This window comes from Fistularia commersonii, chromosome 26 (genome assembly GCF_037954325.1).
Source record: "Fistularia commersonii isolate RoL2024-O1a breed Wild chromosome 26, RoL_Fcom_v1.0, whole genome shotgun sequence".
NCBI classification, from domain to species: domain Eukaryota; kingdom Metazoa; phylum Chordata; class Actinopteri; order Syngnathiformes; family Fistulariidae; genus Fistularia; species Fistularia commersonii.
Genome location: NC_141309.1, coordinates 1,422,501 through 1,447,841, shown reverse-complemented (window position 1 = coordinate 1,447,841; position 25,341 = coordinate 1,422,501). Strand labels below are relative to the sequence as shown.

The following is a 25,341-nucleotide window of genomic DNA, read 5'->3' as shown; positions in this document are numbered from 1 at the left end:
ACTTTCTTCCTTTCACACTTAATAGCACTCTCTTTAATTTGCAAGGTGAAGGCAGGGATTCAATTTAGATTTCATAAGCACATGTGGAAATGGTTTAAAAAACCCCTTCTTTAGAAGTTCTTTATAAGTAAAGTACTATATTTTTACTTGTTAAGTTTTATGCCTTTGTACGATCAGTGGGATCCGTTGCGATGTAAACATGTGAATGATAAAAGTAAATGACACGTTTGTCTAAGGAGGTGTTTCATGAAATCTTTTATAAAAGGATCGTTCATTAAATTCCAAGATTTTCCCAATGTCCTTGTACTTCTTTACACCAAAACAGAGGAAAGACATGATATTTTGGTTATTTATTGCTGAGAATGCTACCATTTTAATGGTCCGGCCCACTTGACATCCACCTGGGCCGTATGTGATTGTGAGGTTAAAGAGAAGAAGAAAAAAAAACGGGCACGGCAGCACAGAACTGAGTGAACGCCAATCTGTTTCCAGGCAATCAGGCGTCTTCGGGGGTTTCCGAGCGGTAAACATACGTGTTCTCATCCTGAAGCAAAAACCTGTTGAGTTTATTTCTGTGTTATAACAAAGTTGCCGTCGTCGTGGGCTCATCGGTGGCCTCGGGCGTTCAGCGAAGCCTGAAACGTGTCCCGTCAAGCTCGCTCGCCTCGCCGGCTCGAAACTTCCCCCGTCACTTTCCACACATTTATACTTGGGAAGAAATACAGCTATTATGAAGCCGGCAAATGCACGAAAAAAAACAACAACAACAAGAACTTACAACGGCGTGGATGACATGTCTCCAAACATTCTTTATTGCAATGTTCAAATGAAAATATAAAAACGGTAGAAAAGTCACACGTTTCGCGGGTTAATCGGGACAATCGGACATCTTCTGATATCATCAGCGCCGCTCGTCTCTGTAGACGGATTTGCGCTTGTACTGCTTCATGTTGCTCCTCAGCCACATCATGGTCCTCTTGTCCTTCAGGTGAGCGCAGACGGGCTTGGCCAGGCCTCGCACGTGCAGCCTGCGCATTCACAACACAAGACGCCGAAACCGGGGCTTTCAGACCAGGCGTGAAGGTACGGCACGGCGCGGATATCTGCGCGGGTTTCGGTCTTACACGAGCGCGGGGATGTCGCAGGCGCCGTTGCCCTGCTGCACGTCCCACCTGGTGACCTTCATCAGGATCCCGAAGGGGATGTCCCTTCGGGTCCTGATGCAGCATTTGGGGATTCCGGCTGGCAAACGGAAGCGACGTTAGCGACGCTATCTCAGATCGAAACGTGCTTCACGAATAAAGAAGGTCTCGTGGAGAAACGTGTCTTCTTACCGTGAGCGGGAGCGACGGCCAGAGCGCTCAGGAAGACGACCAAAAGCAGAATTCTCAGCTCCATGGCGGCGGCGGAGGCGATGATGATGATGAGGTGAAATCCTCTCTCGTATTTATACGAGAGAGGACGCCCACCCGCCCCTGCGATCCCGAGCGGGAAGCATGTGCGCTGAAAATGAAACTTGGCCAATTGCGACATGCAAAATGCGTGACACACACGATCCGACAGCCCAGAGAAAACACAGTTGTCAGCTTTCGGTTCAAAGTGCTCAAAAGGAGTGCGTTTTTTTACGGGAAGTCCTCACTCAGGCAGGCTTCGGCAAGTTTAGCCTTTCTTTTAACAAGAGACAATTTGATTGAAAGGTGTGTGTGTGTGTGTGTGTGTGTGTGTGTGTGTGTGTGTACCGCACCCTTGGGATGTGGGTCACGGCTCGGCGTGTCACATGTAAGGCTTGACAGGCAACGATAGGAGTGCATCAGGGATCTTCTCCGGGCCTCCTCCTGTCTTGGGTGGTGATGGACGGGCCGGACAAGCTGGAGGCCTCACTGGAACTTCCATGGATCTTCATGTTTGCAGATGACAGTGTGAGAGCAGGGAGCAGGTGGAGGAACATCTAGAGAGGTGGAGGGGTTGACGGTTGATGGTGCAGAGCCACGTGGAGAAAAGTGAAAGCATGAATGGGAAGGTGAGGAGCAACCTTGGTGTCTGGATTGGAGACACAGAGGAGAAGATTTGAGAGGAGAGGGACGGCGCTTGTTAGATGTTCTGGTCCCGCTGAGAAGATCTGGGTAGAAGGACGCTGAGGTGGAGCTGCCGGGCAGGAGGTTTATGGACGGGGGGGGGAAGAAGACAGATGGAGACAGATGATTGCTCCCCTGAAGGGAAGATGAAGAGCGTTTTTCCTGTCAAGAGGACTTTCAACTCTGACGGGATGCATTTCTGTCTGTTTGTTGAATGTTTTGGACCGGTTTCTGTTTCTCTGCAGACAATCCCACGTGTTTGGGTCGAGGACATCGAGCAGACGCATCGAATGTGGTGGAACAGGTGGTCAATCATCTCCCTCCATCCATCCTCCTCCTCCCTCACCATTACATGACATGACATTCCAGTCATTTAGCAGACGCTTTTAACCAAAGCGACTTACAAGAATTGCAATTCAATCACCGAAAATCCAAAGTACCAGTGGTCGTTATTCAGAAGTCACCAGCCAAATAACCATCTCAAAACCATATACATACATATATCTATTTCTTGTTTTTTTTTGTTTTTTTTTCGGGGGGGCTAAGTGCGATTAGTAAGGCAGCGCTTGGTGAAGAGGTACGTTTTCAGATCACGACGGAAGATGGGCAGCGACCAAGCTGTTCTGACCTTTTCTGGGAGTTCGTTCCACCACCGAGGAGCCGAGACCGGGAAGAGCCAAGACCGGTTGGATCGGCAGCCGGGGCTCTGAGCGACGGGGTGGACGGTCGCCAAGAGGCGGCAGATCGGAGGGGACCCATTCACCGGCCGGTAGGCGAGCACCAGGGTCTTGAACTTGATGCGGGCGGCTACCGGGAACCAGTGAAGGGACATAAGAAGGGGAGTTTTGTGGGAGAATTTGGGACGGTTGAACACCAGGCTTCTTTCTGAAGAAGCTCCAGAGGCCTGATGGTCACCGCTGGGGCACCGGCAAGGAGGGAGTTGCAGATGACTCGAGAGACGAGTATCTGCGCCGTATCCTCTGTGAGGAATCTGCAGATCTTCTTGATGTTGTGAAGGAGGAATCTGCAAGAACCGACCGCTGCGACGTTCGCTGAGAACGACAGTTGGTCGTCTAGGACCACGCTAGGTTTCTCGCCGTTGTGGTCGGCCAACGAAATCTGTTGCCTTTTCTTTCACTGCTGACCGGCAGTTCCAGAGAGTACCTCATGTTTAGTGTAGTTGGATACGCTTGGATATATGAGGTTGGAAGGGTTGCGGCGTCTAGGTGCGACCCGACGTCTGCGGGCGGGTGCTAGGAAGCACGTGGTCCAAACCGGGGAAGCAGCTGGTGGGTGGTTGTAACTGGGTTTTGTTAGTTTTATTTGTTTTTCATTTGAAGAAGTTTTTGACTTGAAAAAGTTGACTGTATCGTTAGCCACCGTTCGCGGTGTCCTACGTTACGAAAGCCCAGCGGCTGGAATTTAAGGAGCGCGAATTGTCGGCCAATCGCCCACAGGCGAGGACACACCAAAGTTGATGGGCCAATCAGAAATCGAAACCAATCACAACAAGGACTAGAACCACAACAACAGCAACAAGCTAGTTTCAAACTGGATACTAAAGTAAATTAACTTCTATTAACTTCTAGACCCGGTATGCTACAACAAGTTTCTTGATAGTTATTTAGTTAGGGGAGTTACTTAGTGTGGAATACTAGTCTCCTGGACTCTTCTCTGTTCTTAATAGCAATGTCATACCATCCATCCATATCTCCACAACATCTAATATGAGCAGCCCATCTGATGCACTCCTCCTGACCCCATCCATCCTCCCTCACACACACACACACACACACACACACACACACACACATCCTGTCTGGCCAACCTTCGTTCCCCTCTGACTGGAACTTGTAAGTTTGTAAAGTAAACCGTCGCTGTCAGAGGAGGCCAAGCTGTCAATCATCCACACAGGGCCGGCGTGTGGTGACACGCTGGGAGAAGATCCACCACTTAAAGCCCTTGGGAAACTGCCTGGGCTATCCAGATGTGATTTATGCCTTTCAAAGATTCTCAGGCTACTTACCAGAAACCCCCGCCTCGTGTGTGTGTGTGTGTGTGTGTTCCGCTTGAGTTACTGTTGTGATGGAGTAATGCAAGACAGATTGTTTCATTGAGAACAACGAACATGGAGAGGATTCAGGTTCTACCATGTCACACTGAGGTGCATGATGAAGCTCCTAGCTGCGCACACACACACACACACACACACACACACACACACACACACACACACACACACACACACACACACACACACACACACACAACTGCTGCAGGCGTAGTTTTCAGAGGTAGCAATTGTGTGTAACCCCATCGATTCTGGGGCCGCAGATGGAAACTGGCTTTTTAGCTCGAACCCGACGCCGCCATCTTGGCTCAAACATGCTCCTCTTATTCATGAGATGAATTGATTAGCAAGGAAAGAAAGACGACACACGTTTTTTTTTTTTTTTTTGGGAATGATGTATTTTGTTTTATAGATTCCATTTTCAATGTACAATAATATCCCTACATCGCAAAAGAAAAAAAAAAAAACCTGTGAAAGCGTTTTCAATGAGCTGTTTGAAACAGTGGCGGCTGCAGCTTTCAGCCCCTATTTACACTATTTGACTTTTCTTTCATGATTTGCGTCTTTTAACGGCGTCTGATTGCCCGTTTGCTCAGAATAAAATTTTTGTTTACAATATGTGCACTAATATGTACAGTTGTGCGGCGGGAACAGACGGTTCCCACGGCTCTCTGACCTCCCCTCCGCCAGGAAGTGGACAGAAGGAGCTTCAGCGCTGAAGTAGCTCCCTCCGTCCTCGCTCGTCTGACATCGGTACGGAATCGGACTCGAAAGGCTTTTTAACTGAACCACAGAAGAAAAGATGGAGACGTCGGTCGCCCCGGCAGCAGCCCCGAGGAGCCGAGGAACCGTCCGAGACGCGGCCTCAATACTCAGCCTGCCCCCTGGCGGCCACATGCAGGAGGCGCAGCAGCAGCTCGGCGGGGGAGCTTCCTCCGGGCCCGTTGTGGGGGTCCGGGGCCTCCGCCTCCCCCAGGCAGGAAGGGTCCGTTGCACAGCCCTCTGCAGGAGGACACCGAACAATCATGCATGCAGTCATTCATTTACTCATTCGCAACCGGATGGGGTTTTTACCGGAGGTGCAGCAGAGCCCCGAGGCGGCGCAGTGACCCCCCTCCGGCCCGCAGGCCCGGCCCCCGGGCTGGCAGGGGCTGAGCAGGTAGTTCTCCTCCACGCAGGGCGCTGACTCCGGGGTGCCCAGCAGGCAGCCGAAGCCTTCCGCGCAGCAGATGCTGGGGCCGAAGCAGCGGCCCCGGTCCCCGGGGCCACAGGACATGCACTGCGGGGGAACGCTCTTATTTAGTGCATTAAAGTTAGTTTTTTTTTTTTTTTTACATTTTTCCAGGTCCTCTGAAAAAATTAAGTTAAAAAAAAACAAAACAGGAATGTTTTTTTTCACATTTTTTTCAGGGGCCAACAGGATATGCACTGCGGGGAAAACTCATACTTAGTGCCATGAAGAACAAAGAATAAATGATATTAGTAAAACTTTTTTTTTTTTTTTTTTGCATTTTTTTTCAGGTTTTTTTTCACTGCCCTGAAAACTCATATTTAGTCCATTAAAGTGTGAAAAAAATATTTTTTTCCTTTTTCAGGTTCTCTGAAAAAATTTTTTTAAAAGCAACTATGTTATTATAGTGAAACTAGAATTTTGGACATTTTTCACAAGTCCTCAAAAAAAAAAAAAAATCTGTTTCTCTCTCTCTCTATATATATATGTAATTTCACTGAAACTTTTATTATTTATTTTTGCATTTTTTTCCAAGGTCCCTGGGGGCCACCGGACACGCACTGTGAGGAAAACTCATATTTAGTACATTACAGTTAGAAAAAAACAACTTTCATTTGCATTATTTCAGGTCCTAAGTACTAAAAAAAAAAAAGAAAAAAATAAATATTTTTTTTGCCTTTTTTTCAAGGGCCAACAGTCAATACACTGCGGAAAGCTAATCTAGTGCCATGAAGGTACAAAAAAAAAAAAAAATTAGCGAAGCTACTGTTTTTTTTCTTTTCAGGTCCCGGAGCCACAGGACATGCACTGTACATTAATGCATTAAAGTTAGAAAAAAATATATTTTTTCCATTTTTTTTTTCAGGTTCCCTGAAAAAGGTCCTCAATAAAGTAAAAACAATAAAACCGTCGTGAAACTTTTATTTTCTTTTTTGCATTTTTTTTTCAGGACCCAGGCCTGCACTAAAGGGAAATGCATATCTAGTGCAATAAAAAAAAAAAAAAACCAACAACATTTGAATGAAACCTATTTTCTTTTTTGCATTTTCAGGACCCTGAGCCAGAGGACATGCACTTTGGGAGAAATAACTATTTATGCAATCAATTTTAAAGAATAATAAGTTTAGTAAAACCTACAGACATGCACCACAAGGAAGTAAAGCTAAACGAAAACACTACGTTTTAATGAAACTTTTATTTTCTTTGCATTTTCGGGACCCTGAGCCACAGGACATGCACTGCGGGCAAAACTCCTACTTTATGCAATCATGCTAAAAAAAACATTTCAATTGAACTTTTTTTGCATTTCTGCAGCGCAACAACGCAGACATCCACCGTCCATTCCTGGTTTCTTCTTCTTCCCCGCATGTTCTCTGCAAGGCTTATTTGGGATTGGTCCAGGTCAAAGTAACGGGAGAAGCTCACCTGTCTGTTTCCGGTGTCCGCCAGCGCCCTCTTGCCCCCCCGGGGGCAATTCTGGATGTAGCAGGCGGAGGAGAGGGCGAGCAGTCCCAGGACGCCCAGCGGGCTGGTGAAGCTTCTCATGGCGGCAGCTGCAGTCCCTGCGCCCGGCGGCTGTGTGACGGCCGTCCCCCCGGCGGAGCCCGAGCATTTATACGACCACCCCCGTGACGTCAGCGCGTGTACGAGGGCCACAGTGCGCGTCCCCGCGTCACGACCGCGGGGGATTAAATTAAAAGAAAAAAAAAAAAAAAAAAAAAAAAAGTTTGTACTGGAGGACGAGGATCCGACGTGGCGTCACGTGATGTAATTGCGAGTCGGAGCGCTCTAATTGGCTAGAACGGATCTAATTAAGATCATTTCATGGCGATCATGCGCAGTCACACCTGCGGAGCCACCACACACACACACACACACACACTGGAAGGCAACAAACAGGCTGCATCATGACAACCCCAAGGTCACACAGATTACCCCCCCTCGCCCCCGGGGGGGGGGAAGAGTAGCGTCTCAGGGGTTATTAATGAGCAAAACAAGATCAGCATTTCAAATAAACACGGAGTTTAGGATTCGTGCCGGCGCCCGGCCGCATGCCCGGGGCCGCGTGTCGCCCATTAGCCGTTGTGGTGATGATGAAGCGTAATAAACGATAAAGATGAAAAGTGAGCATTGGGGTGGCGGCGGGGTTTCTCCTAAACCCGGCGTTCAGGTGCCACAACGCCGGCGTGGGAGCCTCGACTACGGAAAACGGCGGAACTGTCAGGTCAGAGCGGCGAGAACACTATTCGGCAATGAGGCGGGAACACTATTCGGCAATGAGGCGGGAACACTATTCGGCAATGAGGTGGGAACACTATTCGGCAATGAGGCGGGAACACTATTCGGCAATGAGGCGGGAACACTATTCGGCAATGAGGCGAGAACACTATTCGGCAATGAGGCGGGAACACTATTCGGCAATGAGGCGAGAACACTATTTGGCAATGAGGCGGGAACACTATTTGGCAATGAGGCAAGAACACTATTTGGCAATGAGGCGGGAACACTATTCGGCAATGAGGCGGGAACACTATTTGGCAATGAGGCCTTCCAGTCAGACGCCCGGCGTTCGTCTCCGTCTCCGAGGCATTGCTCCACACGAGCGGATACGGGATCGCGACCTTGTTTATGCTAAATGTTGTCATGGAAACCGATGTATAACCAGAACGATCGCAAAACACGGCAAATAGTTTCTTATTCTTTGCGTGTGTGTGTGTGTGGAGACGCTGATCAAAAGGTGGATTGAGGTTAAAAGTTCAAAAAAGAATCGCATAAATAGCCCATCTGGGTTGAGATGATGTCGTTGTTTATGAAAATATACTTTCAGCGTCAAATAAAGGACCTTTCCTGGAGTCTGCAGGCTGAACATGGTGACGTAACAAACAAATCATCCAAGCTTTGTGGAGACGAAGGTGCATGAAGTGCCTTGTTCTTCTCACAGCGCGGCCTAGAAGGTCTACCACGAACGTCAGCTGACGGTCTGCTTTGTTTGAGTGAACACACACACGTGCACACACACCCAGCCACGGTCCTCTTCATTCTCGTGCGCTCAGAGGCGGCGCACCAAGGCCGCCGCGACACGTCCATCTCCGTGAAGAGCAGAAGGAGAAGAAGAACAGCTACATCTCCTTCATGCCGAACACTCCGTGTTTTAGGATCTCCTCTCCGACTCGTGTGGTTGCAGGAGCAAAGAGTTCGACCGCCGGCGCGTCCGGTCGATATTTACACGAGAAAGGGCGTTCCTCCCGTTAGTGGTGCACGCGCGTGATGTCACGGCGAGGGGTGGAGCTTCCACACCTGGCGCAGCGGACCTGGTCGGAGTCTCCGTCCGCGACCGGGCAAAGCCGCTGAGATTCCTCCTGCAAACACTGGCGGCAGAGCAAGTGGCCGCAGGCCAGCCGGTACGCCGCCGACGCTGGCGTGGAGTAAACGGAGATGGGGCTGGAGCACGCCGTGCACGTCTTCTCTCCTGGAGAGTCAATGTGGAGGACGGTGTTAGAGGTGGAGAAATGATCTACAAGTCGGTATTTCATTCTATAGAATGAAAGGAAAGGTGGAGCAGAGGTGAAGATGCAGAGGTGAAGATGCGGAGGTTCTGGTTGGGAGTGAGGAGGACGCCGAGGATCGGGGAGGAGCCCAGCAGAGGGACAGCGCGGGTTAGATGTTCTGGAGATCAAGGCAGACTCAGATGGTCTGGACATGGACATGGGATGGTGGAGATCTGGGTAGAAGGATGCTGAGGTTTATGGATGGATGGAGAAGAGGACAGGAGGTTAGCTGGTGTGAGAGGAGAGGGTTAGATGATTGGCTGTGGAGACCGCTGAAGGTAGCAGGCAGAAGGAGAAGCAGGAAGTGTCCAGATTTGAGACATGACGAAAGGAAGTGAATCTTTCATTTCTTTTACTTTCAGAGAATCTCCTACTGGTTTACACATTAAACCCGTTTGAGGAAACTCCCTGCAAACTTTTCTCCAGACAGTGACTTCGAGACGGCGAGGCAACGTGACCAACATCACTCCTGGCTGAAGGAACGCAGAAGAAACACTGACCAGGCCAACGCTTTAGAGAAGCGCCGCCTCCAACACCTCCATTCTGGTAACCGTCATGCAGGTGCTTATCCTTGCAGAGCCGACGGTAAGAGTTTGATTGCGGGAGGCCAAGGGCTCGCTCTCCTCCTCTCTTTTGTTGGACCAAACCCTTCTTTAAAACCGCAACCAGACACCTGGTTGGTTTCTGTGAGGGCATCTCACACAGCTGTGCGAAAAAAAAACCAACTATCAGCAGACAGATGAAGTTACTCATCGCCAGACGGGGTGATATTTTAATAGGATGCCGAAAACCACCTCGGGCTCAGGGTGAGTCACTGGGTGAAGTTAAATGTAGGTCGTCTGTGAGAAGGTGCACTTCTTCACCGCGGGAAGCAAGCGGTGTTCTGCAGTATGTCTTACATTACCGCGGCAAAACCCGGAAACATCTCCAAAGATCTTTTGGCCGCCATCTCAAATCGACCGCGGAACCGAAATCGACCTTTTGTTTCGGTGAACTGGAGATAAAAAATCAAAGAAATCCTACCGGTCGGCTGCTGCGAGGAGCCGCGGGGCTCGGAGACCGCCGGAGAATCTCGCGTTGACAAGTTGGAGGTAAAAGACGGGCGTCCCCTCAGAACGGAGCAGAGCGCCTCGTCCAGGCTGGTGGACAAACGCTGCTCGTGAGAACTGCAGCTTGTGCCTGGGAGAGAGAACATAGCGATGTGTGAAATGATGCTAACATGATGATCGGAGTCCATCGAGTGAAGATGCTTGTTCACCTGAAGTTGGGTCATTTCTGGGTTTTTTAGCTGCAGGCGGCAGCTGCTCCTCCGTGCCGTCCCGTTGTGGAGTCCCAACTCCATCTGAAATAGGTTTTCCGTCAACCGCGAGATCCCCGTGAGCTCCCGACCCCGCGCCCCCGATTCGTGTCGGCTCGTCTCCGGCCCCGCTCGAACCGGCACTGTTTCCGGACTTCGCTTCCGTCTCGGACGCCACGAGCCTGGACGGCTGCGGATGTCCTCCTCGCCGCTCCCTCCCTAACGTCCCGTCCCTTTGGGCGGCGGCGTTGCGCAGAAGGAAATGGTCGATTCGGCTCTTCAGCTGAGGGTTGGGCAGAGGACGGGAGGTCGGCGTGAAGGGGACGCCGGTGAAAGGGTCGTTCTGGGCTCGGCCCCAGGTGGCCTCCCTCTTCTGGTACTCCTCCAGAGTGTCGTGGTCCACAGACACGCCGCTAGGCAGCAGCATGGGCAGCTTCATTATTTCCTGCGTTATCGGGTCCAGGAACTCCTCAGGGACCAAGATGTTGCTGGAGTCACTGAGGAAAAAACAAGATGAGCTTTACTGATCAAAGTAGGGGAAATTCTTTTGGCACAGCAGCGTAACAGTTATAAGTCTCAATAAATGTGACCATCAGTATAAATAGAGAGATGATTAGAAAACGAAAAATACCTTCGTAGATAAATAAATAGACAGCAGAGAGAACAACAAGCAGCTGTGAACATGTTATTATTTAAAGTGATTGGAGAAGTATTTTTAAATAAGGGGAATGCATTACTAAGAGGCTAAACTTTAAATCAGAGTGCCGGAAGTGATGCGCCGATACCTCGGCGGTGCCGTTTCCTGAAGCGGCCGTTTCCTCTGACGGACGGGAGGGTCCGGAGCCGGCGCCGGGCGAAGGCTGGCCTCGTGAAGCTTCCTGATCCTCTCCACTTCTTCTGGAGGACAACCGCGAGCCGGCTGTCCCCAGACGGCCAGCGCCTTGAACCCCAAGGCGGACGCAGCGCCGCCGAAAGGTAAGGTCAAGCGAAGTTGACTGACGGAGCCGACGGACGGAGGGTCTCTGCTCCACAGTTCTTCTTGCAGACAACTGAGCGGTTGCGGAGGCAGAGGGGAGCAGAACGGAGGGCCGGAGGGCGGAAGCGATCGGGCGAAGGACACCCGTGTTTCATCTCTGAGCTCACAACGACCGACCAGTTTGAATTCTCCCCACCGGTATGATTTATCGGCGCGTACATGTAGCCTCTCTCTGTTCCGCGTCGGCGCTTGTCGGGTTTCGCTCTTCGCCGACGGCGGATCGGCGCTGGTGCTGATCTCCAGCCTCTTACAGCACTGTCCCCGGTCCATGCCCCAGGGCCAGAGCTCCACGTCCACCCTCCACAGCTCCACCTGGAAGCCAAACTTCAGCGTCACCTGAGAGGAACAGGGGTCAACGATAGATCATTTCAAAAAAATCTCCTCATTTACATTTTAAGATGGGAAAATCATAACTTTCACTCGTTTCAATTTATGTATCTGTTTTATCTAAACCTTTTTCCAGTTTGTATCATTTTATTTGTGGTGAGCTTTTAGCGCGAGCACGAGATTTGTTTGATTCTCACCTGTACGGGCGGACGCAGGAAGTACTCCAGTTTGAAGCCACGTCTCCGCAGAGCCGGATCCGCCGACACAAGGTTCGCGACATCGTAACCGTCTGCGCACAGCTGCTATCCAAAAGACAAATCAGTTTTTGCAGAAGGTTAAAAAGCTACAGTCTAGGTATTTTCGGTTATCTCGATTAAATCACAAGGGCAGTTGAGATTTTCTTTTGTTTGTGTGATAAAAAAATGATAGCGTCTCTTCTGTGGACGCCTTTCCATTTGACAGAAAGGAGAGAAACAACATTCTGCAGCAGATTATAAAGTTGTGGGAGTTTAGAAAATGGATGGAGGCGCATAACTGATCAATGTAGAGCATTTATGGCACAATTTAAATTCCTAAATATGACAAAGAGGGACAGATACATTTAGAGGAAGAATTTGGAAAGCGTTAAACAAATGGGAGATAAAATCTTACATTTATAGTTCCTGTGATCAAATAACGGGCAGTTGTTTTAGTTTTGAACGTGCAGAAAAGTAGTATTAAACGACCGTACCTGGCTAATGTTACTGATTGGGGGGTTGTGCATAAATTGGATTGTTCTCTTGGACAAAAGGTAGTGGCGGAGGGGGTGGAGGGAAAAAAATGAAGGCCCCTTGAAGGAATTAAATAACATGCTTCAGCATGATGAAAACCACGATCCATTACAAAGTCCTGGCGAAAAGAACATAACAAGGTCAGCTGTGATTCAGTCTCTCGTACAACTCGCTGTCCTTCCACTCCTTTCATTGCCGTCCACCTCCCCCCTGCGCGCTTCCACGTCCGTTTCATGGGATCTGACGTTTTTAGTTGTTCGGAGAACGACACGAGGTGAGTGTTCTCATAAGAAATCCATCGGTTACACAATGTTCCCACGAGGGAGGAGTTTCACGATGCATCCGGCCCGTACCTTGTTGGAACTGATGGACGTATTGAAGTGCGGCAGGCAGAGATTCACAACCATGTTAAGCAGCCTCTAAAACGAGAAAACACATGTTTCCTTTTGTCGCGTGCAAGCATCTTACATGTCAGGGGGAAAAAAAGGAGGTTTTCTTGGACACTGAATCACTGCCTCGAACAATTAGGAGGTCGTTTAGTTGCGTTTGACTCCTTCGACCGACGACAGTCTAACCTTGAGACCATATGACGAATTCGCATTCATTCCTTCCATCCTTCCTTTTCCAGCGACGAAAGAAATGAAAAGCTCATTCAGTCATTCAAAGCAGACGAAGAACTTATTTTGTTAAGTGAGAGGACAAGGGGCAACTTTTGTGCTGCTGATTGAAAATATAGTCAAAAATACTCTTAAATACATTGACAAGAAATAAGTAAACAAACACGTTCTGAATAAGTGCTTCCATCAACGTTATATTTAACCAAAACACGTTCATTCTATTGGCTTAACTGTCAACGTGGGATATATTGAAACACGCAATAAGGTACATTTGTTCGTAAAACAGGGAAGACTGTATGGAAACTGAGTAATAGTGAATTCTGAAAATAGAATTGGAATTCTTCACTTACAGTTTTCGTTTTAAACATAAATTCTCAAACATTCACAGCCAAAATTGATCTGTTTAATTTATTTCCCATCGAGAAATTTGTATTAGTCTGTTTGTTCAAATTGAGTTAGCATAGATCACAATACAACGCTAGCTAACAATACAATATGATGCTAGCAGTAGCATGTCGCTGACGTTGGTTCCGGTATGTTCAACCAATAAAAACAAGATTTTGTTGTCGTTACAAGGAATCGGACGAAGCTTACTTTGCTCGGTCTTTGGAAATATTGTGACGCTTCTCTGTGTCCCCTTGTTAATTTTGATACGAGCTGATAGCAAACATCTCTTTTACTAAAGCTAATATTAGTTAGCTTGGGTTGATTGAAGCTACGGGAAGCGAGAGGGGACAAACTTTGCAAAACGCGAAGTGCCAAAATGTTCAAGTGATGTGAAGCGGGCTTGGAAAAAGCTGCATTTCAGTAAAAGATCGACGCGTTCACTGAAATCCCAAACAATACAGTACTTCTGCATTCAGCTTCTCCAGCTGAAGGCCAACAGAGCCCCCAAGTAAAACTCAATGTTCCCGAGGAACGGTTCTTTTTCCTGCTTCTCTTCTCCTTAAATAATACCCTTTATTGCCTTTTTCAATTCCACGCGTCCTCAGTCTACTCTTAGTCGCCTTGAGAGGTCGATGTCGCCCTATTTGTGCAGCGAATAGCTGCCGATACCACGATTCAGTGCCACCTTTACCCGCGGCCTTTACTCTCAGGGTGAGGTTTGTCTTGCATCGGTAACAATCCGCTTAGAATTGCGAACCAAAGCTCTGGGGACGAAGGCAAATAATTTCCACTCCATAAGCATGACAGACAGAGATATCATGTTTTTCAGCGTGTCGCTTACAAGTTTATTTGTTTCTGTCTCTTTAGCTGATTTAATTTCACAGCATCGCCGATCTGACCTTTGAGTACGATGTTTTCCGGGGGGTTCTGCCCGGTGCATCCCAAACATCTGTCTTACCGCTGATTTATCAAACATTGAAATTCTGTAAAATGTACTAGACACATTTTAAAGATCGGGCTGGTGACCCTGCGTGCTCCCCGACAGCGATCCGTCATTCCGGGGATAAACGCACAAAAGCGATGTGGAATTATATCACATATCTTTATTAGTTCTGCTGAAATGTTTAACAGAGGGTGGTTTTAATCAAGCCAAAACAGTACTAGTAACAGAAATGGAAACGATAAAATTCCAAAACATGTATAAAATCGGTAGCGTTTTGCTCTCTAAACAATGCAATACTGTAACTACATTTATCACCTACGTCAAAAGGAACATTAATTTTTGGACGGGGTCGCTATGGTTCCGTCGTCATGGCGGGCCGGCGGGCCCTCTATACAGGTGAAAAAAAAAAACACAAAAAGGAAAGCGCAGTGGCACATATTCTCTGTTAATTCACCATAATATAATAACAGTAATAAAGATGATAATACTATGTCATACGTTAGAGATAAGTTAATATTCTTGAGCAACATCTTGTATGCTGGCATAAACAACACATAGAAAAGCCATGGTATTCACATTTGAGTCTACTGTACATCTGACCTTGTGTGTGCGACGCCGCGCCGTGCTGTTAGCCTGAATGCTTTTCTTCTAAGAGGCAGATTCTCCACGTTTTCTTTTTTATAAGTGTGTGTGTTTGTTCTGATAATTGTTTTTTTCTAACTTCCCTTTCTTTTTTTTTTTTTTTCTTTTTGTCTAAATAAACTATACGCAGAAAACTATTCTCGGGGATGCGTCGACTCGCTCGGAATTGAAATTTTGTGTTTCGCGGCCCTCGAGTCGAGCTCGGATGCACATCTCAACGTACACACACACACACACACACACACACACACAGGCGCACAACCAAAATAAAAATCCCCTTTCTATGAATATATCTTCACTTACTGTATTGCCACTAGTCCCTCTAGTCTCAATCTCATAAAATTGAAGCTCTTCATATGTATACAAACACACTCTATTCCTCTCTTACACACACACACACACACACACGCGTACAATCTGACTATAATAAGTATATCTTTCTAGTATCGTACATTCTATAATTTTTTCTTAAACTTTGGGGATACTGAGCTCCTTCTTGGCTGCAAATGCACAAGGTGAATGACGCAGTAACCAAATCAGAGTGTGTGTGTTTGCGTCCATCTCCGTCGGGAGACGCCGAGTTCAGAGAAGCGGCTCTCTGGCGCTCTCTAGCGTTCACCTTTGGTCACTGCAGAAGATCCGCAGCTGAACGTTTGAAAACATCTTGTCATCTTCAGACCGGGGCTTTCCATCATCTGCTAAACCTCTATTTTAATTCAATTCGTAGAAAATATAGAACTCTGGATTTATGTCCGCCGGACCCCTAGCGCTTGGAATGACATGACAACTGAATCGTAACTTTTTAACGCTGATAATCTTCTTAATGAAACAGTACATCATGTACACGTATGCTGTATAGGTGACGGGTTAATATATAATCAAAGCACTGAAAATGATCATCACACTTGATCTTTTTTTTTTTTTCTTTTCTTTTCATTTCCCAGCGTTACTTTTTCTCTTACACATGCTGGAATGAGTGGAGTAAGGCGCTCTCCGGCCAAAGATGCATCGTAATATCACACACTCTTGACCACTAATTCTACTTTTACATTACCAGCGACACGGACGTACAATGAATAAATACCGCGTAATAATCTCGTCGTAACATCTGACAATATCCCTGATTGTCTCGGTTCTTTTTTTTTCTCACGCCCGTCCAAACGGTGTCCTCCGACCGGCGTCTGTGCGATCGGCCGGCTTTCCACAAACACCTCTTACTGCAGAACGGACTGTGCAACTGGTTCAAAGAGAGAAACTGTTAAAAGTGTCGGGAAACTGACATTGTCGCGTTTTATGGTCGGCCTGTTGTCGCCGTGTTTATCTCTAACTACGTGATTTATTCTGAAGCGGTTTTGGTGAGAAGCTCGGGACCGTTTCGCAGCCCCCGACTCATATTTCCGTGGACTCTATCCTCTCCAGGCGTGAAGGTCCTGCCCAGGGAGGGGCCAGCTGGTGGAGAGAAGGTGGACCTTTCTGATCCTCGCAAGGCGGGGAGAGGGTGAGGGTGATGGGACCGGGTAGGGAAGGTGGGGATTGGGGAGAAAGCGACAGAGCCGGGGGCGGCGGCGGGGAGCTGGAGGAGGACGGGGAGGTGGTGGTGATGGTGGTGGTGGTGGCGGTGGCGGAGCTGGCGTTGGGTTTGGCTCCCAGCTGACTCATGCGTTTCTCCAACGCCTGGTTCTTCTGTAACGTCTCCACGTAGCTCAGCTGCAGCTGCGCCTGGTATTTCAAAACCCGCTCCTTCTCGTCCTGCCAGGTGTGCCGCTCCTGGTCGAAGTTGAGGGCCTGTCGCTCCCGTTGCTGCCGCTCCAGACGCAGCGCCGCTTGCAGCTGCTCCAGCTGCCTGCGCAGCTCGCCCGCCTCGTCCCAGTGGCCGTCCTGGACCCGCTGCGGCGGGTGGGCGTCCTGGCGCAGCTGCACGTCTTGACACAGCTGCGCTTCGTGGCGCAGTTGGGCCTCGTGGCGGAGCTGGACCTCCTGACGAATCTGGGCCTCTTGGCGCAGCTGGACCTCCTGGCGGAGGTGCACCTCCTGGCGGAGCTGCGCTTCTTGACGCAGCTGAGCCTCCTGGCGGATTTGGACCTCGTGGCGGTGGTGGGCCTCCTGACGCAGCTGGGCCTCCTGGCGGAGCTGGGCCTCCGGGCGGAGCTGCGCGTCCTGCTGCATGTGGACATCTTGACGCTGCTGCACGTCCCTCCACTGAGCTTCTTCGCGTTGTTGCCTCTCCTGCCGCTGGGCCTCCTGCCTCTGGGCTTTGGCTTCGTCGCTCTGCAGACTCAACAGGGTGTCGGACGTCGGCGCCAGGGAGTTGGCCGACGGCTCGGCGGGATTGCGCGGGCAGTGGACGACCCCCCAGGGCGGCAGGAGCCCCGCCGCCGCCAAATTAGGGCTCACGACCACCTCGGCTCCTCTGCTGACTTCGTTCAGGGCCCGCTTCAGGCTGAGCACCTCCGCCTCGAACACGCCCAGCTTTTCCCTGAGGATCGACACCTGTTGACAAAAGGCAGGGAAACCTCCTTGATTCCCCGAGGAACTCGCTCGCTCTGCTCATTTTGAACGCCACGCCCGGTGTCTGCATGCAAAGTCTATCAGCGACGTCTGATTTGCGATATGAACGCGTAGCCTCCCTACCGGTGTTTGAGGAACCTTCTCTAACTTCCATCGGATCAAATTTAAACTGCTCTTCGCGCCGCTAAAACTGCTCTTAATCTCGCTATTGCATAATAAATATACATCCATGTAAGCTGCTTAGCGGCTCACGCGGCAGGAAAAGAGAGGGTTTGCTTCGGCCGGAGTCTCTCGTCCGCGACGTGTCCTGGTTTCTTCTCCGACGCCGGGGATTTCTCCTCGGTTCCTGTGTTTGCGAGTGTTTTCATTCATTCGTTCATTCGTTATCTTCACGGTTCTTCCTGCTCTCTGGCTGCCGGAGCCAATCCCAGCTGTCATTGGGCCAGAGGTGGGGTTCGCCCCGGACCGGCCAATCACAGGGCCGCATACTGCAAACACGCACCCTCTCATTCAAACGCTTGGTTCTCCAGTGAAGCTCCTGCATGTGTTTGGACTGCAAGAGGAACCGGGAGAACCCGGAGGAACCCCCGAGCGGGAATCCTTCTAGCCGCGAGGCATGGACGCTAACCGTCTTTATTAAGCGACTGATCTCCGACATTCTCGCCGATTCTCTGGATCTCCTGAACTCTGAAGCTTTGGTTCCTTTCCTTTCCTGACCTTCTGCACAATCTGCAGAGGTGAATTCATGAATCTATAGAAAGAACAAGAGGATGTTTTCTCCTTCCATAACGTCGCATCTGCCGGTTTTCTAAACGCGAGCGGATGAAAGTGAAAGTAGAACCTGCCTCCGAGAGAGTCCTCCTCAGCTCGGCCTCGCACTTCTCCAGCTCCAGGCTCTTGGTGCTGTACGAGTCCTTCAGGCCGAGCATGGCCTCCTCCTGCTCCCTCAGCTGGACGTTGAGTTCCTTCAGCTGCCCCCTGAGGGCCACCATCTCCCCGGCCCTCTGGGTCACCTCGGCTTGGCTCTCCCGCAGCTGCTGCTTCAGCAGGGAGATCTCGCCAGCCTTCTGGCAGACCTGTACGCCACGGGGGAGAAGGTCCTGAATTCGTTCTCCGCGAACCCATCACGCGCACCCGGAGGCATCTCACCTCCCACTTGGTCTCCTCCAGACGCGGCAGTATGTCCGCCTGCTCCTTCCTGTAGTCCAGACACTTCCTCTCCAGCTCCTCCCTTTGGGCGAGCAGAGCCGCCATCTCCTCCTGGAGCCTCCTCTTGTCCTGGGACAGACGGGTGATCTGGGCCTGCAGGGCCGTCTGGGACCGCTGGGCGCGACGCGTCACCTGAGGAGGAAAGCTCCGCCCGTCACTCACGTCCGACGCCGCTCGGACGCCGCGCGGCTAAACGCTAACGCCACCTGCTGAAGGCGCGAGGCGTAGTTCTGCCGCAGCTCGTCCATCTGACGCTCCCAGACGCGTTGCTTCTCCTCGAACACCTGGATGATGGCCGCCTCGCTTTGGTCCAGGTTGCGGCGCATGTGCTGCACCTGCGACGGGCGACGGGACAAACTCAAGATCCTGCGGCGCCACACCTAGCGGACGGTCGCTACGGATACATCGGGAGGTGACCGAACGGCGCCGACCTCTTGCTCCTTCTCCCAAAGTCGGTCCTCCAGGTCCTGGATGATGTCGTCGGAGGACGGGGACGGGCGCAGGGGCCCCGGGGCGTCGCTCAGGTGGCTCAGCCTCTGATAGGACGAGGAGCTTTTCCCGGAGGAGGAGCGCCCGCTGTCCGAGGCGCAAAGGCCGTTCTGCGGAGAGGGGTCGAAATGCACGGTGAAACAGTAATAATATCACAACAATAGCACTTTCAACTTGCAAAAAAATACATTTTTTATTGCCTGTTTGTATATTGTATAGTTATTTTATTGCCTATCTGTATATTTTATATGTATTGTCTATTTTGTACAGTTTTATATTTGTATTGTCCAGGACTACAGATGGAAATTAGCTATGAGCTACAATCTGGTACAAACATCTCTGCCTCTGTGCTTAATGTAATTGTACACTGTCCTAATAAAATGTTTGCGGATGACATTGTGATCTGTAGTGAGAGCAGAGAACAGGTAGAGGAACATCTAGAGAGGTGGAGGTATGCTCTGGAAAGGAGAGGAATGAAAGTTAGTGGCAGCAAGACAGAATATATGTGTGTGAATGAGAGGAACTCGGGTGGAACGGTGAGGCTACAGGGAGTGGAGATCAAGAAGCTGGAGGATTTCAGGTACTTGGGGTCAACAGTCCAGAGCGTAGGAGAGTGTGGAAAAGAGGTGAAGAGACGGTCCGAGCAGGTTGGAATGGCTGGAGAAAAGTGTCAGGGGTACCAAGAGATAGAAGAACATCAGCCAGAATAAAAGGAAAGGTGTACAAGACAGTGGTGAGACCAGCGATGATGTTTGGACTAGAAACTGTTCCAATGACCAAAAGACAGCAGGCAGAACTAGAGGTTGCAGAGATGAAGATGTTGAGGTTCTCTTTGGGAGTGACCAGGATGGAGAGGATCAGGAATGAGTCCAGCACATGTTCGATGTTTTGGAGAGAAGGTCAGAGAAGCCAGACTGAGATGGTTGGGTCATGGACAGAGGAGGGATGGAGAATATGTTGGATGCTGGAATTGGAGCTGCCAGGCAAGAGGTCTGGAGGAAGACCAAAGAGAAGGTTTATGGACGTCGTGAGAGAAGATATGAAGGTAGTTGGTGTGAGAGAGGAGGATCCAGAGAATAGGGTTAGATGGAGAAAGTTGACTCGCTGTGACGACACCTGAAGGGAAAAGCCGGAAGAAGAAGAAGAAGAAGAAGAAGAAGAAGAAGAAGAAGACACTGTCCTAATAAACTTCTAAACAAACAAACAAACAAAACGTTGAGGCGCGTTCCTCCCGGCGTGGACGAAGCGCAGAGACGGACCGGAGATCTACCTGGTAGCCGGGCTTCTCCAGCTTATCCAGACCCGCGGCGGCTCCGGCCATGCCCAGCCTGTTGATGTGGCTGGTGGAAGCGCTGAGAGGCCCCAGGACCGCCGGGGGCCCGCAGCCGGAGCCCGAGCCGGTGTAGGTGGGCAGGCTGGTCAGGGAGTTCCTCCCCGAATCGGACAAAACCCCCTGGACCACCTCGGCGCCGTTTCCCCCGCCGTCGTTCCTGGTGATCCTCACCGGGCTCTCCTGGTCCAGGAGCAGCGCCTCCGGGACCTCCCCGGAGTCTCCGGCTCCCCCGTCCCTGCCCCGACGTCCACCTCTGCCCTCGCTAAAGCCCTCGGCCCTCGCCTCGGGTTTGCCCTCGGCGCCGGCGCCTCCTGCCTGGCCCACCAGGTTCTGCATGGAGTGGAAGCTCTTCGGAACCACCGGCTTGAAGGCCGAGGGCCGGACCAGGCCCGAGTTGTTCTGCATGGCCTGGAGGAGAGGGAGGAGACGCGAGAGCGGGTGAGAAAAAACGACGAACGGAGGCGACGGCATGAATTGCAAAAGCGGCGATCGTGAAAATGACAGTTACACGTCAGGGCGCTTAAAAATGCAAGACGGAAACTATCGGGATCGATGGCTTGGACGTCCCGGCGAACGACGGGCCGGAGCCTTTCGATCGTAGCCGGTGTGATCTCGGTTAAAGAGTCCACACGGCCAATCACCCAAAAGCGCCAGTTTCCCGGAGTCAGAGTCAGTCTGTCAGGCCCCCCAGCACGGCGACTTCTTTCTTATATCTATTTTTTTCTTGCTTTTTCTTTTTTTTTTTTTTTTTGGACATTTATTAGAACAGGTTCCTTGACAGAGTCACACACATTCTTACAAAACCTCATGACAAGATACACATTATACAATATTCTTTATAGGTCACTTATTTCCTCACTAGCAAGCGAAAAATAAAAAAAAACAAAAAAAAAACAAAACATCTAGCTCTATCTTCAACTCTCCAAATATTTTTTGATGGATGCCCATTTGACAAGATATAGGTCCGTCTGAAGTCCATGCAGTTTACATCCTGAAGCCTCTGACTGGTCCAGTAGGTGGGTGGGGTTTGAGCCAGTTTACTGGGATCATTTTATGTGCAATTAATAGAAGAACTCTAAGCGAAAACACCTGTTTTTTTCCTTAATTACATTACGTTACATTGCATTTGGCAGACGCTTTTATCCAAAGCGACTTACAATCGCTTGTTGATGCTGTACCCATGATAAATTGCTGTGAATCAATTGGTCTGTTTAATTTTAAAATCCCACTCAGTTGTTTGTTTTTTTTTTACCTCTTCCCAGAATTTCATCAGTTTAGGGCAGTCCCCAAAAAAAATGTGGGAAAAGTCCCCCGTTACGCCACAGCCCCTTAGCTTCGTCAAGACTAGGGGAGCCCCGGTTTTGGCGCGAGACGCATCTTTACGAAAAGAGAAAACAAAAAAACGCACATTTGCCCGACGGCGTGCGCGCGTCCGTGTACCTGCTCGAGCTTTCCTGACACTGGCAGAATCTTGGGCGGGTTATGGCCGGGGGGATTGTTCTCACTGTCACCTCTGGCCGCTACCATCTCTCTGTGCTGGTGTTGGTTGACGCCAACACCGTTCTTCTCACTTCCTCCTCTTCCCACGATGTTCCCGCAAACATCTAGCCCCGCCGCCTGCATCTCCCTCTCCCTCTCCCTCTCCCTTTCCCTCTCCATCCTCTCGTTCTCCATCCTCTCCCTCTCGCGTTCCCTCTCCCTCTCGATCTTCTCCCTCTCCATCCTCTCCCTCTCGCGCTCCCTGGCTCTTTCCCTCTCGCGCTCCCTCTCCCTCTCCAGCCTCTCCCTCTCCACCCTCTCCCTCTCCCTCTCCCGGTTCCTCTCCCTCTCCCTCTCCCTCTCCAGCCTCTCCCGGTCCCAGTCCCGGTCCCGGTCCCGGTCCCGCCCCCTCTCGCGTTGCCTCTCCCACTCCCTCTCCCGCTCCCTCCGGTGAGCTCCGTTGCCGCACTCCAGCTGGTTGTTGTTGGACGGAGCGGTCATGGTACACTCCGTGTTGGTGGAGGAGGCCGTCTCGGTGGGCCGGTCGGTCCCGGTACAGGTCCCCGTCCCGATACTAACGCTCCCTCGTTCGTCGCTAGAGGCCGTCCCGTCGGATACGGTGGCCGGGGGGCGGGGCAAGCGCTCTGCACTGCAGCTGCGGTCGGCGGGGCAACGGCGAGAGAGAGGAGGGGCTCGGGGCAGGGTGGTCCTCGTGCCCACGGACTTCATGGCGAACTCCTGCTCTCCTGCCACCCCGCTGCCGACACTGCCCATAGTGGGGCGGGGGGGTCAAAGGTCGGGGGCTTAGCGGTTGGGAGTCAGGTTTGGGGAGGGTCACAGATACATTGGGGAGTAGTGTGGGTCATCACACACACTGGAGGAACACAGAAAAATGAAAGGGGTTATACAATATCGCAAGTGCACAATGAGTCCTTACACAATAGCAGCTAATGCAGAAAACACATCGACCCGAACGTCCGGCGCTTTTCACCGCCTCACGCGTCACGACCTCACGCCGTTAGCGTTAAATCCTCGTCGGTCTCGGCCCTGCCTATTTCTGTCGATTTATTTTACTCCCGTCCATGTCGTCGTTTCGTTTCGGTCGTCTATTTTCGCCCTCGCTCTTTTTTTTTTCTTCTCTCCTCGCGCTCATTCTTATCCTTGACATCTTTGCTGTTGTTGTTCTCTCTGCCGTCTATTTATTTGCGGATGTCTTTGCTTTTTCTAGTCGCCTTGTTCGTCTATTTAGATTTATATCCGTATTTATTGCCACTTATAACTGTCACGCTGCTGTGACAAAACAATCAATAAAGTTTATCGCATCTTATCTTCGTAAAGTTTACGCCGACCAAATTTCTTTGCGCAGAACGACAGTTCTGTGACAAATTAAATAAAGATGATTTTCCGGCAGAGAAGGGTTGATTCGGTCCAAAAAAATCTCACATTTTTGACAGGATGAGTCGTGCTTCTGTTAGCGCTGTTGTTATTATTATTATAGGATCGTTCTCCATCATCCTCCCACCACCATCACACTCCTGCTTTCTGTCTTCGTCCTCCTCTACGGCTCCCTTCCTCTTTCCAACCAGTTGAGGCAGAAAGCCGCCGCCGCTGAGCTGAGAGTTTCCTCGCCACTATCGCCAAATGCTCGTTCCTGGAGGAAGTTGTCTAGATCATCTTCTACAACTGTCAAACTCAAGGTCCACGGGCCAAATGTGGCCCGCCACGTCATTTTCTGTGGCCCGCAAGAGCGTCTTACTAGGTTTGATTTTCTTAAAATAAATCAAATAAGTCATTGTGCATTGACCTTTTTAATTCCTCTTCCCTCAGCCGCAGGGAATCTTCAAATCTTTGTACGTAAGACCTTAAAACACTTGATAGCCTTAACCTTGACAATTTATATTTTATATTTCATTGTATTTCTTATTCTCCCTCCTTCCTACTATTATCTATTACTGTTATGTTTTTGCTTGAAACTCTGGCACAACAATTTCCTTCGGGATAAATAAAGTTGTTCTCATCTCATCTCATCTCATCTCTCATAAACTGCATTTCCCATAATTCATGCCGACCACGTTACCCGCTAAGTGACGGCATCGCGCCATCAGATTGCAGTGTATCCACATCAATGCAATTTTGAGTAATACAATTAATCCCTTTAAGTTGATGGTTTTGAACAAAGTTAATGTCATAACTAGTGTTGGATGCCATTTTTCTTTATTTACTTGGATAGTTTGAGTAATGTGGCTTTCTTAACCTGATACAATAAACCAGAGAAACTAGTAAACATATCTTTTTTCACATCCATGCAGATGCATATGTAACATTTTGGATTTGAATGAACAATAAATTCAGTTATTTAACATTTAGGAGCAGTTACACTGAGCTTACATTATTTTCAGTTACATTTAGAATAATGTGGCCCTTTGACAGCAACCATGATGCTGATGTGGCCCTCGGTGGAAATAACTTCGACATCCCTGTTCTAGAACGATGGTCCGGATGATCCACCCTGTTAGCTACCGCTTTTCCTTCACTTCACCCTGGACTCCCGCTCTCCAGTTCACACATCCAGGCGTGTTTTTGGGACATCACGGCGAGGAGGGCAGAGCGGGCTGGACTCTACAATATTCAATTGAAATCACTATCGATGACATTATTTATGGTTTTAGAGCCATCAAGGTCATTGTTATTTGAGCAAGCTGAGCTTATTTACATCCCACCTAAATATCACAGCTTGATTACTAACAGCAAAACATATATATTTATTTATCAATATATTCATATATTTTATTTATTCTATTTTATTCTATTTCATCTTATTTTATTTTATTTTATTTTATTTTACTTTATTTTATTCTATTTTATTCTATTTTATTCTTATTTATTTTTTTAATTGCTTTTGACATTTATAACTGTTAAGCTGCTGTGGCAAAGGAATTTCCCCTATGGGGATCAATAAAGTTCATCTTATCTTAACATATATTTCATATGCATACGTCTGACGTTTCTTCTTGCCATCTTTTACATTTCAATGTCTTCTTCTTTTGTTTTTCCCTTTTCTTAGCTCTTAACAGGTTATTTTGTCAAAACCTGAACCACAACCTTTCGCAAGTTCAGTTCAACGGCGTCACGAATCGGCCCGGAATAGATCAAAATCAACGCTTCTCTGAAGATGAAAACCTTAAGACAGGTGGGATTTGTTACAGAACTGTAGGCTTGATTTGCGGCAAAGGGTTGAAACAATGAGCGACGACGGATCGATGCGTCGCTCGACGCGCCCAGGTATAAATATCTTTTACAAGTGCGATGAATATTTTCACACCTGTTCCAGCATTATCCCTGTCCTCCAGAGGGAGCGCTCCCAAAACTGAGGCCGCCC

General features: G+C 49.4%; 4 protein-coding genes across 4 annotated transcripts in view; all 4 read right to left on the bottom strand.

Annotated features, from left to right (window-relative positions):
• Positions 1–787: 787 nt before the first annotated feature.
• ccl27a (chemokine (C-C motif) ligand 27a) lies at positions 788–1,580 on the bottom strand. The gene is made up of 3 exons (XM_086173751.1): positions 1,335–1,580; positions 1,125–1,242; positions 788–1,028 (listed from the first exon to the last, which is right to left on the bottom strand). Exons 1-3 carry the CDS (start codon positions 1,531–1,533, stop codon positions 902–904), a joined length of 444 nt encoding a protein of 147 aa, XP_086029877.1. The 5' UTR covers positions 1,534–1,580; the 3' UTR covers positions 788–901.
• Positions 1,581–4,515: 2,935 nt separating this feature from the next.
• On the bottom strand, positions 4,516–7,728 carry avp (arginine vasopressin). Its single transcript, XM_086173381.1, has 3 exons — positions 6,803–7,728; positions 5,221–5,425; positions 4,516–5,148 (listed from the first exon to the last, which is right to left on the bottom strand). The coding sequence occupies exons 1-3, from the start codon at positions 6,920–6,922 to the stop codon at positions 5,012–5,014; spliced, it is 462 nt and encodes a 153-aa protein (XP_086029507.1). The 5' UTR covers positions 6,923–7,728; the 3' UTR covers positions 4,516–5,011.
• A 35-nt stretch (positions 7,729–7,763) lies between these two features.
• On the bottom strand, positions 7,764–13,696 carry ubox5 (U-box domain containing 5). Its single transcript, XM_086173377.1, has 7 exons — positions 13,567–13,696; positions 12,709–12,774; positions 11,783–11,884; positions 11,008–11,594; positions 10,184–10,719; positions 9,949–10,104; positions 7,764–8,846 (listed from the first exon to the last, which is right to left on the bottom strand). The coding sequence occupies exons 2-7, from the start codon at positions 12,760–12,762 to the stop codon at positions 8,626–8,628; spliced, it is 1,656 nt and encodes a 551-aa protein (XP_086029503.1). The 5' UTR covers positions 12,763–12,774; positions 13,567–13,696; the 3' UTR covers positions 7,764–8,625.
• A 1,312-nt stretch (positions 13,697–15,008) lies between these two features.
• The window catches only part of lzts3b (leucine zipper, putative tumor suppressor family member 3b), a 10,569-nt gene continuing 236 nt past the window's right edge, over positions 15,009–25,341 (bottom strand). Inside the window, exons 1-7 of the mRNA XM_086173376.1 lie at positions 21,924–25,341; positions 20,421–20,891; positions 19,093–19,260; positions 18,868–18,996; positions 18,602–18,793; positions 18,298–18,528; positions 15,009–17,434 (exon numbers count right to left, since the gene is read on the bottom strand). The exon at positions 21,924–25,341 is cut by the window's right edge and continues 236 nt beyond it. Coding sequence (XP_086029502.1) covers positions 16,334–17,434; positions 18,298–18,528; positions 18,602–18,793; positions 18,868–18,996; positions 19,093–19,260; positions 20,421–20,891; positions 21,924–22,736 — 3,105 coding nt within the window. The 5' untranslated portion in view covers positions 22,737–25,341 and the 3' untranslated portion in view covers positions 15,009–16,333. The remainder of the gene's footprint in view (positions 17,435–18,297; positions 18,529–18,601; positions 18,794–18,867; positions 18,997–19,092; positions 19,261–20,420; positions 20,892–21,923) is intronic.

Bases quoted from the DNA above. Each gene is read 5' to 3' on its own strand.
- avp (XM_086173381.1), bottom strand. From the start codon at position 6,922: ATGAGAAGCTTCACCAGCCCGCTGGGCGTCCTGGGACTGCTCGCCCTC. The intron at 5,426-6,802 runs GTGAGCTTCTCC...GTTCCCCCGCAG, and splicing joins CGGACACCGGAAACAGACAG to TGCATGTCCTGTGGCCCCGG. The intron at 5,149-5,220 runs GTAAAAACCCCA...GTCCTCCTGCAG, and splicing joins GGGGCTCTGCTGCACCTCCG to AGGGCTGTGCAACGGACCCT.
- ubox5 (XM_086173377.1), bottom strand. From the start codon at position 12,762: ATGGTTGTGAATCTCTGCCTGCCGCACTTCAATACGTCCATCAGTTCC. The intron at 11,595-11,782 runs GTGAGAATCAAA...TGTTCCTCTCAG, and splicing joins TCCTGCGTCCGCCCGTACAG to GTGACGCTGAAGTTTGGCTT. The intron at 8,847-9,948 runs GTAGGATTTCTT...TTGACTCTCCAG, and splicing joins CTCCTCGCAGCAGCCGACCG to GAGAGAAGACGTGCACGGCG.
- ccl27a (XM_086173751.1), bottom strand. From the start codon at position 1,533: ATGTCGCAATTGGCCAAGTTTCATTTTCAGCGCACATGCTTCCCGCTC. The intron at 1,243-1,334 runs GTAAGAAGACAC...TCCGTTTGCCAG, and splicing joins GGCCGTCGCTCCCGCTCACG to CCGGAATCCCCAAATGCTGC. The intron at 1,029-1,124 runs GTAAGACCGAAA...GTGAATGCGCAG, and splicing joins TGCGACATCCCCGCGCTCGT to GCTGCACGTGCGAGGCCTGG.